General features: G+C 37.9%; 1 protein-coding gene across 1 annotated transcript in view; it reads right to left on the bottom strand.

Moving 5' to 3' along the window:
• The window catches only part of LOC149837430 (uncharacterized), a 31812-nt gene extending 14251 nt beyond the window's left edge, over nt 1–17561 (bottom strand). The window contains exons 1-5 of the mRNA XM_090006036.1: nt 17115–17561; nt 16553–16639; nt 14377–14562; nt 14169–14255; nt 13996–14067 (exon numbers count right to left, since the gene is read on the bottom strand). Coding sequence (XP_089862162.1) covers nt 13996–14067; nt 14169–14255; nt 14377–14562; nt 16553–16639; nt 17115–17306 — 624 coding nt within the window. The 5' untranslated portion in view covers nt 17307–17561. The remainder of the gene's footprint in view (nt 1–13995; nt 14068–14168; nt 14256–14376; nt 14563–16552; nt 16640–17114) is intronic.
• Nucleotides 17562–19321: the final 1760 nt, after the last annotated feature.

Raw genomic sequence — 19321 nt, 5'->3', positions numbered from 1 at the left:
TACGTAACTTCTATGCAGTTCGAGTTATGCACACAGGATTCAAGTCATAAATGCATTTAAGACATTCAAATCATTGCACCATCATATGCATTCACAAAATTTTTTTTTACATCAAATCACATCGCATTCAACCACTTCAACGTGAAACACACGCACGAATCTTCTAGACATTTTAGTCCAATATGATATCCATTAATCATGCTATATATGTATGATATATTCTCACAAACAATCATAATGCAACCCCCTGCAACACAGCTATGTAGGCGTGATGTATCATCAAAACTAAGCGTTTGTAATCGTGAGGTGTCATTCTTCTAAATAGTCTAAACTAATAATTTGTAGGCGTATAAGTCAACCACCTAAAAGTTAATCATTTATAGGCGTAACAAGTCAATTAATCAGTTATAGACGTGACATGTCATTTACCTGCATAAGCATCATAATCATAAGGGTCTAGGTTGAACAAAATTCATACATAATTTCATTAATAAACTTTTATTTGACAAGATCCGTACTGGAAAATAAAAAGTCTTAACCAAACTTATTAAAGTGTTTATTCGCTAATTCTCTACCTAACCCGTCATGATGAAAATAAACACGGTTCACTACTTTCATTGCTACTAGTGAGGCAACTTGGGTTGTTGTTGCTGACTTTCCTTCGCGGTTCGCTTCTTCAGATCTGCTTCCTTCTTGCGACAAACTCTGGCGAAATGCCCCAACTTTCCGCTAGAAACAACCTCCAGTGTCTCGAGGGCATGGTTGTCCAGGATGACCATAATTACACTTCGAGCATTTTCGACTAGACGAACGATGTAGCTTGATTCATTTGCCTTGCTTTTGTTTCTTAGATGGGGAACCCTACATTTTATTATTGGCAAGTCGGCATTTGCTAACTGACTTTTTGTTCTAAAAATCTTTAACTTGCTTCCCTTGTTCCAAGCCGTGTGTGGCCAATTGTCACTTATCGTACTTTCGCTTATGGCGACATTCTTTCACTGAATGGTCCACCTTACCACATAAAGAGCAAATAATAGAATTTCGTGGGTATAATAGATTCGGGGGAACTTGATGGTTATCCATCTGATTATCGCACTGACCCTGGAAGGTGTTCCCGCAAGCCACACTATGACTCAGGTTCTGGACCATAGATTGTAGATGAATAACGGCTCCGGTCAAAACATTTATTGCCTCGCTCATCTCATTATACAACATCTAAATCGAAGCAAAATATTTTAATCAAATTAAGTGCAAATTAATAAGATCAACAGTACTTACTGTGCGATGCAGATGTCGGATGGTCAAGAATCACTATTTTCCCTGTCGCGCTCTGATACCAAGTTGTAACGCCCAAAAAATCCAGGACTTGTAACTTTTAGAATAGTTTAGAAAGCTTTGAATCATACAATAATCAGAGTTTAAATAGTACTTCAGCGGAAAATGATATTTTTAAAACCACAAGTCAATGGACCTTGAGCGCATTACAGCGTAAACTTTCCTTTGCCGAATTTCGCACAACTATTGAAATCAAATGGTTTTGAAATGCAATTTCAATGATGGAGAATTTGTTTGTTGAAATCGAGAAGAAGTTTAATAAAACAACTTTAGTAACTCAAGGTTTAATAAAAAGAGAAATTTTGGAATACCCTTTATACCAAATTTACCAACATGTCCTCAGGAATGAAACGTCAGGGAAAGAGCTCTATCTTGATCTCATCACGCCATCGTGCCATCGCAGACTGTATTACCTATCCAAAACCTGCCCATAAAATGGGTCAATTTCACTAAAAACTGGTAGGTGCACAGACAGGACAATATTAAACATAATTAAGCAGAATAATTTAATATGTCAAGCAGACAGACAATTATATAGTAATTTAATTTCAACAGATTCACGGAGCAAACTATCATGAGCACAATGCTAAAATTATTACAAGCATTTTACTGGCACAAGTAGACTAACTAGTACAAGCAAAGAACTGCATAAGAAATACAATGCTTCATCAACCACCCACACAATTCCATAAGTACTGAACCTATTGTACACTATAACTTTCATACGCGCATAACTGAACACATTGTGTGATCGGATTTAAATTATGTTTCGATATTAACTGGCCAAGCGGGTATGCACAAGGCACGACTCTAGAAATAGCCTAGACTGATCCGGGGGTTTATTATGCTATATATTTTATGATAACCCGGATAGCTGACTGAGTCCGCACCTAAGGGGACGGTCGGTGACCAAGAGAGAAATCCCCAAAGCAGCATAAACAATGGATGCATCCCAAACATGGAGAGCTACCACCTAGGATAATTATGGTAGTCTCCTTCCCCTAACTTCGATGACTGGGGAAGCCGAGTCTTTTGCGCGTAACTGCCATTAATGGCTTGTCCATCAAAGTTTTTGTACCTTCACATCCTCTCTCCTGACGGGAGTCAGCGGTTCGAGTGAGTACATCAGGGGTAGTTAACTGAAGACCCATTCTACATACTCTGGTCTTTCAACCAAACTCGAATATCTTGCCGGTGAAGGCGGAATCATCACTTATTTAGGTAATCTCAGCATTTTGTTATTTGCACTCATCAAGGTTGTCACAACCTACTCATCCAATCATCGCAACGTAAGAAGACGTACTTGTCAAAAAGTACGGACGTACTTGTCAAAAGTACGACTACGATGAAAGGGATATGATTTCACCAAAGAAACCTCAACATATATTATCTGCAAAAGAAGTAACACAACACAATTTGGCAAGATAAGTCTTGAATTCATTTCAACAATATTTTGCATATTTCATGATACGAGGTCGTCTCGGATCTCTCATCCGATCAACAAAGTACTTAACATGTTGTGCATGTCTAAAAGTATGTTATACTGAACAAGGGAGGTCTGTGGGCTTCTCAAAAGGAATACCCAACACACAACTTCATAACAATCCAAAGAATATAGGAGTGCTCATTTGGCACGATTCATCCTTAAAAGCCATAATGCCACATTAAGTCATTCACACAAGGCACATCACTATCAATCTTGCATCCAAAATTTATCTTAGTATCGACATGTGACACTAGATTGATAAATAAAGAATGGGTCCTTCAACAGAACCCCACTCATCCATAGGCTCATGCCCCTGATCGGGGTTATTCGAATTGGGTCGCAACTCGAATCGGGGTTATAAAATATTTCTCCAAAGTGTGTGGACCTGGGAGGGCCTATATGTGACTTCGAAATCCGACAGGACTTAAAACTTAACTTTGCAAAAGTTGTGTATTTTGAAGAGCCCTGGGTTTGCAGAAGGAAATCCTCTTTAAAAGAACTATAGTGCACAAGTGCAACTTCTAGTATTTTGAAAACAAGTGATAACAGGATAGGCACAAGACTACATTTATGTAAGTACATATTTACCATGAGTGTGAACATATGCAAGTTATAACATGTCAACAAACAACTCTCGACTTGCGATGCCGCACATCGAGGGAAAAACACATAAGTAATACACGAGGTACCAAAACCATACATTGACCACTTAGATAGGCAAACACATAAGGTCATAAGTAATACATGAGACATGAAGTCGTACCTCACTCAAAGGAAACGTGCAGGCAAAAATATATGCAAGCAAACGAGAGCATAGGTATTGCACGAAGTACGAAACCACACCTCAAACTCATAAGCAACTATACAAAATAATGATCGAAGAATGAAATTATACATCGACCCATAAGCATACAAACATGATAATACGCAATGCAGAAGCAATATAACTCTAAGCATATCTAGCATGGCATCTTAATCATTTCAACTTAAATACGTTCATCAATTGCCCTTTGTGCGACTTTACCCTACATCGGAATGTTGTGTAGCTGTGTACGCCTATGTGTGAGGATAATACGAGGGTCCGGCCGCGGAGCACGAACGGGACCTATTGCGTAAATCTGCAAGAGTGTGAGAGTTATAATGACGTAGTTGACAAAAAGAACAGAAGGGCAGTGGTAAGACCTGCCCTGCCGGCGGAAACAAAAGACTGGTAGGGGTATCGGCCCCTGACTGACCAAACAACGCATGACAGGAGCCTCGGCCCCTGTCTGACAGGACAACGGATGGCAGGGGCCTCAGCCCCCCGCTAGACAAAGCAGTGAAAGGCAGGGGCCGAAGATGGGATAAGAGCAACACTCCTTTGCATTGCATGGCACATTCTATTAATCCAAAATATTATGCAAATAAGTGGCGGGCTGGTGGTATTGGTCGTGTCCCTCCAAATTTAGACCCAGAGCTATCAAGACATAGAAATATGTGTATGACAAGACTTTTTCCAGAAGCATATCTTCTACATCAAGTCACACAAGAGTTTGGAAAATTTTCATCTTCGAGATTATATGCACCGGCATTATTCGCAAGAGAAGAAGATAATATAGATCCTATCACATGGTGGTCAACATTTGGATCAGAAACACCTCTTCTGCAACGTCTTGCATTAAGATTGCTATCGCAACCTGCTAGTTCATCTTGTTGTGAAAGAAATTGGAGCACATATTCTCAAATCCACAACATGAAGAGAAATAAACTCACCAGCAAGCGTGCAGAGGATTTAGTATATGTTCATTCAAATCTTCGATTACTTTCGCGAAGCAATGATGAATACAGGTACTAATTTGCTCTCTTAGTTATTTGATTATTTCTTAGTTTTCATTTAAATATACTTGTATTGTATTTATCATTTTCAAATTGGGTTTATAATGCAGACAAGGAACATCCAAATTTTGGGATGTAAACCCAAAAGACTGTGACTTCGAGGGAGAACATGAATTCAACGTAACAAACATGGATTTAGCTGAGCCCAGTATTCCTTCTAATGATGCATTTGATGATGAAGAAGAAAATTATTAGCATCCATTACTTCATCAGGATATACTTTGGTATGTAATTTAGTTCTTTTATGCAATACTTATTTGATTGATATTTAGGTCGATTTATGTAATTGCTTTACTTATTTGATTGATAATTTGATATTTAGGTTGATATACTGCATGCATGATGAATCATATTATGAGTTTATGACAATGTTTACTGTTAAATGTTAAATTGTTAAAACTTCAAAATTATATATATATATATATATATATAAATTTTTTTTTACATTTTTGCCCCTGCCGCACCCCCGCACCCGGGTTTTTTGGAAGTGCTGAATCCCCGCACCCGCACCCGCTCCCGCACCCGCACCCATGTGACATAGATTGTGCCCCAATAAACAAACTTTATGTAAAATATAAGACAAATCAAGTACAAAGATCATATATCAATAGAACAAAATTATGAGTACAAATTCAAATTTGCAAAAAATAATAAGATATATATAACCACACATAACCTTAATACTTCTCAATTACATAAAGTATTTAAGTTTCTCATAAGAGCATGTCAAAGAAATTTTAAACACAAGTTAAGCAAGATTTCATAAAATCAGGCGAGTGAATATTACACAAGATTATTATGCAAAATTAAAAAACAAAAAAATTGAAACCATTTCAAACTTAATCAAGATTGAAAAACAACACCAATATGAGCTCAACTAAACACAATAAATTTTGAAAAGGCAAGAAAACATAAAGACATTCAAAAGAACTCAATCATGTGCTTAGGATCAACCAAGAAACAAAGATTGTCTCAAAAAGATTTCGAAGGAGAAACAACCAACTTTTAATAGTTTTTCTTTTTCAAAAAAAAGCTTTCTCATACAAATGCATGAGATAGGCAACAAAAGGAAGAAAAAAAGAAAATTTTAAAATACTTACCGGATAAATATTTTCTTATCTCCATGATCAAAGAATCCCGAAATGACTATTAAAAGCCAAGATGGTGGTATCCCCGCAATGATACCATGTCATGAAAGCAAGAGAAATATAAAAAGCCAACATAGGCAATACAAACAGCCACTACGAGACCCATGTCATGAAAGCAAGAGAAATACAAAAGAGCCAACATAGGCAATACAAACAGCCACTATTGGCAATACAAAGCACTAAGTCACAAGAGGAAGAAAAACAATCATAAAAATAATAATTATTTATTCATAATAAAAACTCACAAAGGAGTTAGAATGCTTAGAAGAGCATCAAAGGAACAAGAGTGGGTTCACCCCTATTTAGACATAAGAGGTAGTCTCAAATAGAGTTGTAGGACTGTTCCAACAACTCTATTGACTAGTCAACTCTATGTTGTCTAGTCCAAAAAGAACCTAACTAAAAAGAAAAAGAATGAAAAAGGAGAAAATAGTTACATTATATTTACATATATAATATATATGTACACACATACATATATATGTATACAAATATGTATACATACTCAATTATGTATACATATAGATACATGCATAGTTGGTAAACCCATGACTCATGGGTCGACTCGGTAACTCGAATGGGTTAGGAGCTAAATTTTTTGTGCTTTTTAAATAATATGAACGGGCTAGCATCTGCTCGCCTCTTAGAGGCTAGCCTCTCTAAGAGAGAGAGAGAGAACCTGGCTGTCGGAGGCACGGCGAACGGTAGTTGTCGATGGTCACCATCCATCGCCCTAGTGTTGGAGTTGCAAAAGGGCGAGAGAGAACAATAGGTGAGAGAGAGAGAGTGAGAAGGGTCGACATTCCCTTCTCGAAAAAAACTTACTTTTCAAGCGGTGAACTGGTTCGTATCAAAACGAACCGGTTCAAAATCCACGGCGACTCTATGAATTTGTATCGATTCACTAAGTCGTGTCTCAGTCCTGAATCGGTTGACTCGGCCTGAGCCACTCGAGTCGGGCGATTCCTAGCTGATCCACGCCCAAACTTGGCTATAACAGGTTTGGGCTAGATCGGTAGCCCAATTAATGGGTGATCTGATCCGACTCGAACGATTCCCGAGTCGGCTCGCCGGGTTTTCCAACTTCAGATACATGTATATATATATATATATATATATGAATCAATACATTTTAACACAAGGATGTGACTATTCTTGTACTCAGGTACCCCATTTTTCTCCGAAGTATAAGGGCAAGGTTTTTAGCCTCTTTTCAACTAAGAAAAGTTGCAATCAAACATTAATATACTCCCCTTAAATCTGAGTGCAAGGTCTTCAAGAGAGTCAAAAACTGTGTTTTGACCATAACATAAAAATGTTTGAAGATATATAAAAGTTGACTGGTTTTTCATGAAATAGATCCATGTAAACCTAGTGCAATCATCAATAAATGTAACAAAGTAAATTGATCCACCTTTAGATGGAACTGGAGAGGGTCTCCATCATGGTTGCCAGTTGAGGAAGCGGGAGCGGGAAGTGAAGCACTTTCAAAATTTTAGGAAGCGGGAAGCGTGGGACTACTTAGGAGCGAACCGGGAAGCGTCTTGGAGGTGACCTAGGAAGCGTCTTGGAAGCGAGGGGGAAGCAAAAAAATTAAAAATAAAAAATACAAAAAAAATGAAAAAAATGGGGGAAGTGTGATGGGAACCGCGCTTCCCATTAAAGGGAAGCGTGTTTCCCATTAAAGGGAAGTGTGCTTCCCATTTAAAAGTGGCGCTTCCCCTCACGCTTCGGGGAAGCGCGCTTTCCCTTTTACCTAGGCGCTTCCGGTAACTCTGGTCTCCATACATCATAATGCACAAGATGAAAGGCAGGTGGGCCTTTAGCTAATTTGCAACTCTCACATTCTTTAACCAAATCAAACACTACTACTTTTGATTTATTAATCATGCCAGTGGACAACATATGCCAAGTCTTGAACTAGACACATGCCCAAGATGTTGATGCCATAGGACAGATAGTCTAAAGCATCAATACCATACCCTGAAAGGCTGAAACAGGAATTGATTGAGGTCTTAAATCGAAGAAGTTTTGGTAATACAGATGCCCCTTTTTATGCCCAGTTCTGGTTGTCCTTCCTGATTGTCAATCCTGAACAAGGCAACCATCAAGGGTGAATATAACATCATAGTTATAACGAGTCATTTGACCAACAGAAATCAAATTTATGGCAAGAGTTGGGACATGATATATGTCAGAAATATGCAACTGGTTTTTTGTGTTAGGCTTGGATGAAATAGAACCAACTTTTGAAACTGACATTGTACTACCATTTGCAGCTCCAAAGGAACCATGACATGGTCTACAATTGATTGAGATAGACTCATTTGCAGTCATGTGACATGACACTCCTGAGTCTATCAACCAACCAGAATTAGGTTCAAAAGTAATGGTATGAATTGTATCAAATAAGGAAGAAGATAGGGGTGAGGAAGTTGCAGAGTGAAAGGGTAACTGGCGCTCTAGCACTTGCATATTTGATGCAATCATAGCATTAGTAAGTGTAGCTTCACTAGTCACAGATGATACATGGTCAAGACAAGTTCCATGCTTCTTCTCCAACTTAGGATAAGAGTATTTTATATGACCAAGCCTCTTGCAGTAGTTGCATTTTACCGATCATGCATGAGATACTCTGGTGGGATCGAAATCAACCCATAAAGATGGCCTGAAAGATCATGACTCTGAATAAAGGGGACAATTTGATGTTTTCAAGTCAGAAAGTTGGAATTAGTCAACTTTTCATATACAAGCTGATTAAGAAAAATTGAGGACAAAACAGATTGGGAAGAGTTGGGGTCAATATCTGGGAATGAGAATCAAAGCACGCAAATATGACAAAGAAAAAAGGGAAAAGACAAGTTGATTCACACTGCAATAAGAAATATAACCAGACTGAAATAAGAAAACTTAACTTGGCCACTAAAAAGGATCTGCAGTTTTTGTTTTTATTTTTTGGAGATTGCAGGGAAGAGTACCAGAAGGCGTTAACAGTAAAAGAGGATTAAATGCAGTGTGAATCAAAGAGGAACACGATTCAGAATAACGATATGTTGGATATCACGTGAAATAGAGTAATATTTCACGTCAGCCAAGAAGAGGCTTCACATCAGATCTGACGTGATTCACACCCAAAGGGCAAAAATATGTCATCCCAGTCAAGAGAGGGACCCAATCAGATCCGATGTGATCTGAATAGGTTAAAAAAAAGAGATGATGGAAAGAAGTAAACAGAGAAACAAGAGATAATGAGAAGAGAAGAAAAATTGAATAAGGAAAGAAGAACTTGGGATTGGGAATCAAATAAGAGGATAGAAGAATCGAGAGAAAACGATAGAAAGAGTAGAAGAAAACCTTTCAAGCCGATCTTGGAGTCCAAGAGAATTCCGGTCGCTATGATAGTATGATACTATGTCAGAACAATAGGGGATGCAACTCTCCACGATTCCCCAATGTGGAATAATGTGGGTTACTATTCCTTTATATCAGAAAACTGCTGATAAATTACACACATACCTTGAGAGCACATTACATCATTAAAGAAAAAGGACAATATGGGAAAACAAAAGAATTATTAATAATAGAGCATAACAAAACAATGGTTAGGATCTGGGCCTTAGATCCAACCAAATACCCATCACGATCCAACACCCCCAAAAACAATTCCAAAGAATTGGAGCTTCAAAAGAGTTTGGATCTTGCCTGGAAAAAAGCCTGTAGAGTTGTAACCATTTTCCAAGTTCAATGGAAATTAAGGTCCCATGATCCTGTCACTGTAATCTCTTTATTCTTCACAAGCTGATAAAGATTTCTGAACTCAGATTTTAATGAAATGTCATTCAGCCATAGAATCATAGATTAGACTAAAAACTACATGTAGTCCCATCCCCCAGCCTAAGACTAATGTGGTCTTTAAATTCTTCCAGTACCTTGCACCAAGCCCTCCATAAGCCAAAGAGTTTGCGGACTTCCAAGTTCTAGTCCCATTTTAAAGGTAGGCCTTCAATCAAGCATATATTCACTTCTGATCATCATTGCCCACCAGTGTGTTCTGGTCTGTAACCTCCACCACAATTTCATGAAAAATGTTTTAATAATTAGATCTAGTCTTCTAATATCCAAGCTACATCTTGAAACCTTTTTCCAAACTATGGTGCAACTTCCTCTGCTTCTCCAGTCCCACACTAAAGGAACTTAGAGAGCGTTGTTAGTCTCTTTCCTATCTTCCTTGGTATAGCAAAGAGCACAAGCATGTACAATGTGATGGTATTCACCACATGCCTGATCACAATAATCCTGCTTGCTAGTGAAAGGTATTAGGATTTCCATGATTGGACCTTATTGTTCACTTTAACACAGCTTCCTAGTGATTATGCCTCCATACACCCTTCAACAAGTGCTTACCAAGATACTTCATTGGAAAAGAACCCAATAACAGCCAAAACTTCTTGTGCCTTAGCCTCAAGTCTGTCTGGTGCATTGAAGAGAATAATTTCACTCTTCTCCCCATTCAATTTCAGACCCAACGCTAGAGAGAAACATTAAACAGGTGCCCTAGAATTGCATCTCATCTGTCTCTCCAAAAATGAGCAGGTCATGGGCAATGAAAGTGTGAGCAATTGATGCCTGAGACTTCGATGCCTTTGATGAAGTGAGCCTCAGTTGCCTTCCTTAGTAAGGCACTTAAATATTTGCACGTTAAGTTGAATAGAAGGGAAAGTTCCCTCATGTCAAAGAAAGACTCCTTATTCTGTTAATACTCACTGAATGGATGCAGCAGAAAGGATGTCTTGAACCCAGCTGATACACAGAGCTCATATTGATCACCTTATTAGAGTTAACATGATATAATAGTATTCTTTCTAGTTTTGTCTTTTTCTCCTTATGCATGACTCAACTTTTGTCAGCAGCAAGGTTTTAAAACTCGCCGAGTCAACTCGGTGACTCGGCTCGGACCTCCAGCAAGTCAACCCGGCAAGGTAAACTCAGTTTGCGAAAACTCGGTTGCGACTCGGCCTGGCTCGGCCGAGTCACGAGTCATACTGGACTCGGGCGAGTTCTGGGCACTTTCCGCTTGATAAAACTCGAGCGCAGGATCGCTTGGACTCGCGAGACTCGAACCGAGTCACAAAGAATCGGACGGTTGGTGATAATGGCATGTTTGAAAATTTATTGTTTTACCTTTTAACAAAAACCCTTTAGGGTCTTCACTGTTCAAGCCTCAATGGAAGAGAAGAAGAAGGTGCGGTGCGGCTGCAGCTCTGATCATCCAACAAGAACTCTGGCGTGAACAGCGACGCCGGCAAGGAGTTTTCGACATGAACAGTAACTCCGACGAAGGTATGTCGTGCTTTTTTTGTGTTTTGTATTTCCATTTTTTCGACGATGAACAGTAAGGCGTCGCCGCAGCTTAGGCCGTCTGGCGTGAACAGTAGATCTGACGCATCTTGTCCAGCAAGAACAGCGGCGTCGACGAGATTTTCCGACGCCACGAGGCATGCTTTTTCATTTTTTCCCTTTTGTGTTCCTTTCCGGCGCCGCGGGATTTTCAGGAGAGATTTTTCGGCGTGAACAACGGCATCCTCGTGTGTTTCTGTCGTGAACAACGACTTCAACAAAGGGTTTTCCGACTACTTGAGTCATCTCAGGCAAAAATAGAGGCAAGGCTGATTTAGATTTTGATGAAAGCATCATGTTCAAATGAAAAGGTAGGAACTTCCATGAATGTAGATACGAAGGCAAGGCTGAGTGCATTCCTAGTAAGCGAACCATAGTTTGGGTTTTAAACCGAGGGAGAACAATTTGTTAAAATAGGTCTTAATCGGCCAATTCACATCGAATCGGCCCTTAGTTGATTCGAAATAGGGGTAGATTTGACCCCCCTCCAAAATTGACATTTTTTTGTTCAAAATTGGTCGGTTTAAACTTTAAATTTTAAAATGTCATATTTTATTGAATGAAGGATTTCTTAAGGGACTTGGAGATGAAAGTTGAAAACATTGAAGAAGCTAATCTTATTGATGATGAAGGTGGTGATAGAGTTGAAGATGCAAGGGAAAATACAACCACTGGTACTCCAATTCAGCCATTAATTTCTACTTCCAACTCAAGAATTGATTCAAATGAAGTTTCAAATAATAGCATTTCGCCTCTATTGGAGATTTGACTCTTGACTTGAGATATCATAGTTTGCAAAAGTGGATGAATTGTGGATGTTTGAAATTTGATTTTTTGGGTATCAATTTGGTGATAGACTTTGTCATTGTGTTATGATTATTAACTTTATACTTGTGAACTTTGTAATTGTGTTATATGCTCATGGGCGTTATGCTTTATACTTTATATTTCTTACTTGTACAGTTGTACTAGATTGTGGTGAATGATTTACAACTTTACTCAACATCTTTAGCTTATTATGTGATGATTTCTAAATTTTCAATATATTAAGAGTTGGTACATAAAAAATTAGAATTGTTGTCACTCATTAAATTTGCATATTACATATGATACAATACGAGTACAAATTGAAGTGAAAACTGAAAAACGAAAGTTGATTGCTGAAATGCATCGCAGATTGCTCAAGTATGGTTATCTTTACTTTAGTTTTTACTCTTACTCTTGTAAGTTTTTAACTTAACTATACTTTAGGGCTTGTTTCTATTGAAATATTGAATTATTGTTTTCGATTTCTTGCTATTAGATGAGTAATTATAAGTTAGATATAGTTTTACTTGATGTTATTTTACTTATTAATCAATTGAACTAGTAATTAAGTCATTCTACTAACCTTTATATGTTTAAATGACAATTTATATATTGTTTTTCTTTTAAAATCAAAAGTTAACAAAACCCGGTCCGAGTCACCGAGTAGACCCGCCGAGTCACAAGTCAATAAAAAACTAATCGAGTCCCGAGTCACTGGGTTTTAAAACCTTGGTCAGCAGTTGTACATCTATTTTATTGCATTTCCATTTCTTAATGAAGGCTTCTGCTTGCCGGTACATAAACCATAAGCACTTGATAGCAAGAGACTTTGATGAAATAATATGGGGCCAGACAAGCCCATTTCACTTACAATCTGGTTTCCTAAGATATGTTCTAGTATAAGGAAAAACTATGTCACATTGAATGCAGAATGCATCGATCTTTTTGAAAGTAAAAAATCACTGAAATAAAAGCAGACTGCATGCGATAAGCAGTCACAGCAGAATACAAGGCACTGATAAAAAGATATACCAATCCTAGAGGAGCCTATCCAAGAAATATCAGAATGTGGCCATTTCAGCCTTGCTAGGGCTGCCACATCTCAGGGATACAACTATTTTCAGTGAAGTTCTTAATTCAGAATAGCATAAATGCCTTGAGGTATAGGAGTAAAATTGGAGTATTCATTTGACATTCAAAAATAGCAAAAAAATACACTAGTGAAAAATCCCAAAAGACAAAAAACATCACTTTAGGGGTACAAGGGTCATAAACCAAAATCAAGTGGAGCTACAAGAATTAAGAAATAAATTCCTTAAAAGACTCATGCTTGCCAACATAAATGCTGACAGATTAAGAGCTCCGTAACATGGGTACTTAAAAATCTCCAACATACCCATGTCAAACACTGGTATTTGTAGGTGATAATATTGGGAGATTCTGGGTGCTGACACACATAGATAATTAGACATACCGCACAATATATAGGATAGTTGGGCGCGTGTGTATGCATGCAATATATACAGCCCAGCCGCATCTACGCACGATTGCCTTGGAAAGCAACTGTATGGTACCATCCATACATGTACAACACCACATACCAAAATCCATGTCATTCTGACGTAGAATAAGAGAATATGCTCCTTCAATGAATGTTGCAAACCAAATTTCAGCTATAGCTAACCTTTTGGTAAAAAAAATCTAAAATGAACTCTAAGAACATGATTACAAAAGGATAGTCATTACCATAGTGCATCGTTAAGGTTAAGTTAATGGCAGTATAAACAGGTTTTGATCAATTTTTTGTTTATATGCAAATGGAAAATCACCATCATACTTTCCTTAGACATGAAAGGTTAGCGAAATTAACTAAAAGAACTTCATGTTGGAACAAACTTGTCAATCAATATCTAGAAGCTTACAAATACTTTACAAACTAAAACTTACAGCAGCTTTTGATGTATCATGAGAAGCTAAGGCACTGTCTAGTACAAGAAGGCAAATATGGAGAGCTGTTGTCTGCAAAAACAATATCCATCCTTTAAAGACAAGAACAAAATAAATAATAAATATGCCTTAAAAATTCTGAAATATAAGTCGAATCCAAAAACTCAGGACACCTCTTCTATAGGTTCTATATTTTGATATAATGGTTCCAAAATGGATAAAGCCTGTGAATATTCTTGAAGTTGGTACAAGATAATTCCCTGCATATTTCACAAAACAAAGAGCTAAATCAAGCCAGCAATCTCACACCTGGAAAACATTTATCAACTCTTAAAATGCTCTTATGTCAAAGAAGAAATCAACCAACTATAGACAACATACAATATTAAGCGCCGCTATTGAAGTGTCAAACTCGTCTGCATAGACAAAATTGATGGGATTCGAACTGGAAAACTGTTGTACATTGTTGGTCATACTTCCTCTAGATCCTGAAGCAACATTACCTCCAGAGTTGCTAACAGCATTTGCTTGTTCTCCAGATACACGGGCAAGATCTTCACTTCTTTTCTATACCATTAATTAAAACAAGGAAAAGAATAAATGTACTGACAAGGCCACCATTGAAAACCCCGAAGCCATTAATGCAGTGTTGCCACATATATAAATGGCCATATTTGGGAATAAGAAAAAATGAGACATCAAGAAAAAAGTAGAGACTAGCTTTACACATGAATGCAGAGAAGTACAAAACTTGTTCTGAATGTAAGCATGCAGTAATGCAACCATTTTCCAAGCAATAAAAAGAAATGGGGGGAAATTTTTTACCATATGCTACATGCAGAGACAGCATTTACTAAATTACACATAACTGAATAAGAAAACCTCCACTAACACCAATGAAGGCACTGAAGCACACAGTAAAGAAAAGCTAAGTTCCACTAAAAGGACTGAAATAACATTAATCATGTGTTTTTGTGTCTGTGTGTGCAATTTTACCACCTATTTAAATCATCAAAAGCTATCATGATATCATGATAATGTTATCACAACATTTATTTTATTTAATCCTGCAATATTTATCTTAGTTTTTTTATACATATTAACAACTTTTCTACACTTTCTGAGTTACTGTAAAAAAATCACCAAAAATTTTTCCTTCCATTTTATGCAATATTTTATTTTCTTAAAAATGCCATTTTTTCCTGGTATTTATAAAAAAAATGTCTTCATATGTGTGTGTGTGTGTGTGTTTATGTCTGTGTCAAGTGACTCAAACTAATAAACTGATGCATGGGAAACTAAATCCAATAAAATTACTAATATTTTATTCATAATTCTTTGTGTAATATTTCATATAAAGACCATGGAGATAATTTCAAAAATAAATCCTCAAGATGCTTGGAATTTTACGTACAATCAACAACTAACCATAAAATTATGTTTTAATCCAAAAAACACAAAAAAGGGAAGACTAAAATAAAAATTAAAAAGAAGTGTTCACAAATGTCTGTAAATGTTGGAAAGTTCAAATCACCCAAAAGTGACAAACACCACGAATAGATATTGAGACAAAAATCCAAGGAGCGTCCATGTAAGTATTAAGGTACTAAATGTTGGACATGGACAGCTGGCAGAAATATCTGGCTAACATAGTGGAACATTAATCATCTGAAGTAAATTTAGTGATAGATGAATATCATCAACTACAACTAGGTTTTCAGCCCTTAGGAGGCTCATTCATCTACTTTTGAGTAATGAAGTTCTGATTGAGCTGAATATGACTAACTGATACAATAATATTGCATGTTGAAGGTGCAGGAAGAGGCTTGTGCATGACGTCTCTGTCACTTTAAAACTGATGGGTTCTTGAATGGGATACGCCAGAGCAAAAAAAAATGGTCCCAGTATGGAGTTCAGCACACTTACCATTGGTGCAACCTTTCGGGATAACAGGGTGCATCCAAACACTCCTTAGAAGCGTTTTTCTTCAAAGAGTCCCAATCCCTGATTGTGCCCTTTCATTCCAATATTCAGAGAGAAACATCTGTATATGACATGGCAATTTAGTGCATGGACACATTTGATTGGTTCTTGTCATACTCCAATCCTTAGACAGTAGGCTAAATGTTGTGTTACAGACTCATTTCATGATACAATGCTTTTGCATATTGTATGACAGCTTATCACCTTAGTACCACGTCTTACGCTACTGAAATTATCTTGCCCTTGCCTCAACCAAAGAAAAGTGAAAAAGAAAAAAAATCCTCCGCTGCACAAGCTGTCACTTTCTTTACAGTACATTGGCAATCTATGAAAATTTATTTTCACTAAAGAAGGACGAAAAAGCTAAACAAAAACAATTTAAGCAAAATCCAATCTCTATCTGTTCAGAAAATACTCCCAACCTAAAACTGCAAGAGCTGACTGATGTAAAAAATCACTTTACAGAAAAGCATTCAAAGTTCCATATTGAGCTACAGAAGAAAGAGAAGTCATGAATCAAGCACGAGCAAAGTTCACTACTGATTCACGCGCTTCACAAGCTCATCCCACTTACTTTGACCTTATAAAGTACTTCAAGAAGCTTCTTGGGATCAGAACAGCCATCCCGATAGTATTCTGCAACGGCAATGTTGTGAAGAACCTGCAAAACCACACCAATAAGACACCACACCCACAATAACACGTGCATGCATGCGGGGGCGCTGGCGGGCACACACACACATACACCAAACAAAAATGACGAGAATTTGTTAGTTCTAACTAGTTCATGAGATCACTCTCAGCATGAAATATCTTTTCCAAACTGTTATCGTTCCACCGATACACATCTGATCCGAAACAGCACAGAAAATCAACAAACAAGATAAAAAACATAACCTTGGTCATTCCAAAGGCTCCCCATATTACATCATTCAATACCAACAGAACTGTTCCAACCGGAAAATGATTGAAATCAAACAGACCCACCGAATCAACAGCGAAAAATCCCAATCCCCACCCGAATGAAGATTGAAGAAAAGGTCCAATATTCAGATTCCGAATACGAACAACCCGCATACGAAGAAGATAAGTGGAAAAAAGAAGAAATCGATGAGCAAATGAAAAAGAAAATGCACCTTGGGATCTCCTTCCTTCTTCTGCAAGATATGGTTCAAGAGATCGAAGCATTCCTGGTAGCGGCGAGACTGGAAAAGGACTGCAGCGTCTTTGGCCATGCTGGCGGCGACGGAGAGGATGCCGTCTTCCTCCGGGGGAGACGGAGAGGGCGCTAGCGATGAGGACGACGATGGTTCTCTGGAGGTGTCCATCGGCAGAACGACGGCTAAAAGGAGAGGGGACGATGGGATCTCCGTAAATCCCTCGATTCCGTTTCCCACTTCTGATCCGAGGCCGGTATATAAGAGGGAAGGGATTTGGGGGCAAGAGTAAAGGGGGATACACTAAAACCCTAGAAGCTGAAGAAGAAGGGGTTAGGAGGAAGCCATTGATCTGTTCGCAGGGAGAGGACGACCCCGCGTGAGAGAGAGAGAGAGAGAGAGAAACCCAAATGGGATATGACTTGCGAGTGACCGAGTCTCTCTTTTTCTTTTTTGTTTCAATGTTTTCTCTTCTCTTTTTCTGTTTCCTTTTTTTTTCTCTCTACAATCTTCGCCTTTTTCTCTTGTTATACGAAACACGCTCTCTCTCCGTGCCGAAGGCCGCGTTTGGCGCCCCGTCCTGGACTCAGGAAGGTCTTCTACGACGTGGGCCCTATATATTTTCCATATGGAAAAGGTGTTTGGAAGATAAGTTTAAAACTCGCTCATCTAGAATTCTGATTTTAAAAACAGTTTTTTGAAAGGAGGAAAAAACTCCTTCCTTGGGAAGAAGCGGGATGAGTGTTTTCTTCATCCCGTGGATGGAGCGGGAAGGACGAGTTTGAACATTAATGTCCAAGCTGGTTTTGTTATTTAAAACATGCCACATAAATGTTCATTGACACAGAGGTTTCTTCGTTGTTTTCGCCGATCCCTCCCTCCCTCGAAACCATCTGCAAGCACACCAGTGGCTGGGTGAGCCTCAGACACACTTTCTCTCTCTTCTTTGGATTTTCATGGACTTTGCAGATGGTTTCGAGGGACAGACTTTTTTTTTGTCCAGTGTTCAAGTTTTGTTAAACGATGATAGAAAGAGATGCACATCCCGTGGTGCCCTGTAGCAATGTTTTGCAATAGCACATCAACTTATTTCTTTGACGTTAGATTTAACCTCAGTTCCAATTAATGGATTTGCAACACATTGACAATTCTTTGCCTGTTGTCTAATTGAGATATATTTTAATCCTGATTAATTGCAGACTTGGGAGTGTTGTATGAACTTTATAATGGTTATAACTGAGACATCATAAACTCCTGATTCATTCTTGATTTGAGAGCGCTGCATGAACATGATGTTGCTTTTTGTATTTTCAATGCCTTTTAATATGGCCAGGAAAAAGGATTCATCATGCAGGACATTGCAATTATGAGATTTGTTGACTGTATCTGCTCATTGTTAGGTGCCTTCTAATATTGTATTGTTCATCTTGATAGGCATCATTTCAGCCTTCACATTGTAATAGATTTGAGCACTGCAAGCATATTTATTGTTTGAACTGAGGGTTTATCCAATTTTTTCTAGCACTCTAGTTTGTATCTTTGGCATTTCAGACAAGTCATCTAGGTGGTTGTAATTTCTTCAAAAAAGGTGTAAAAAAAGTAGACGCGATCATAATCATCCCTTTAAAGTTCAAGTTTTGATTTTGGTAACATAATTGTCATTTGTACAGTTTGATTGAGGTCTGAGTACCAAACAACTAGATATAGATTGAATATGGTATCTGGGAGTGTACACATGGGGAGCATTGTGAGCTTTGAAATTGGTAATTTTTCAAATGGGAAATGCCTATACAATATGGAGAATTTGTGCATTGTTTAGGCAACTGTCGACTCGCTATGTAAGTTAAACCTATTGAGAACTCTTGTATGCTCAAGTTATTTTCAAGAAAAAACTATGAGCCACTTCGATGAATTTAATAATGGGTTCTGTGAACAATTCCAACAAAACATGAAGTTCACCAGAAATTTGGCTGTTTATTCAGAGTCAATCAACTTGCTCTGGGTTTTTATAGTAGTGTGCAATTTTGTTTATCTCATCAGTTCTGTGCCGTAGCTTTTGACATTAATTTGCTCAACTTGGATGTTTGAACTTTCAGCTTTCACCATGGATACATGTTCAAGATTCCTACTAACATGTTATGCATACATTCATGAATATGAAAATGCTGCACAGAACATACATGGAT

Source organism: Nuphar pumila, chromosome 5, assembly GCF_984573655.1.
Source record: "Nuphar pumila chromosome 5, dmNupPumi1.hap1.1, whole genome shotgun sequence".
Classification (NCBI taxonomy): Eukaryota; Viridiplantae; Streptophyta; class Magnoliopsida; order Nymphaeales; family Nymphaeaceae; genus Nuphar; species Nuphar pumila.
Note: the sequence above shows the minus strand (reverse complement) of the source record. Positions and strands in the feature narration are given on the sequence as shown.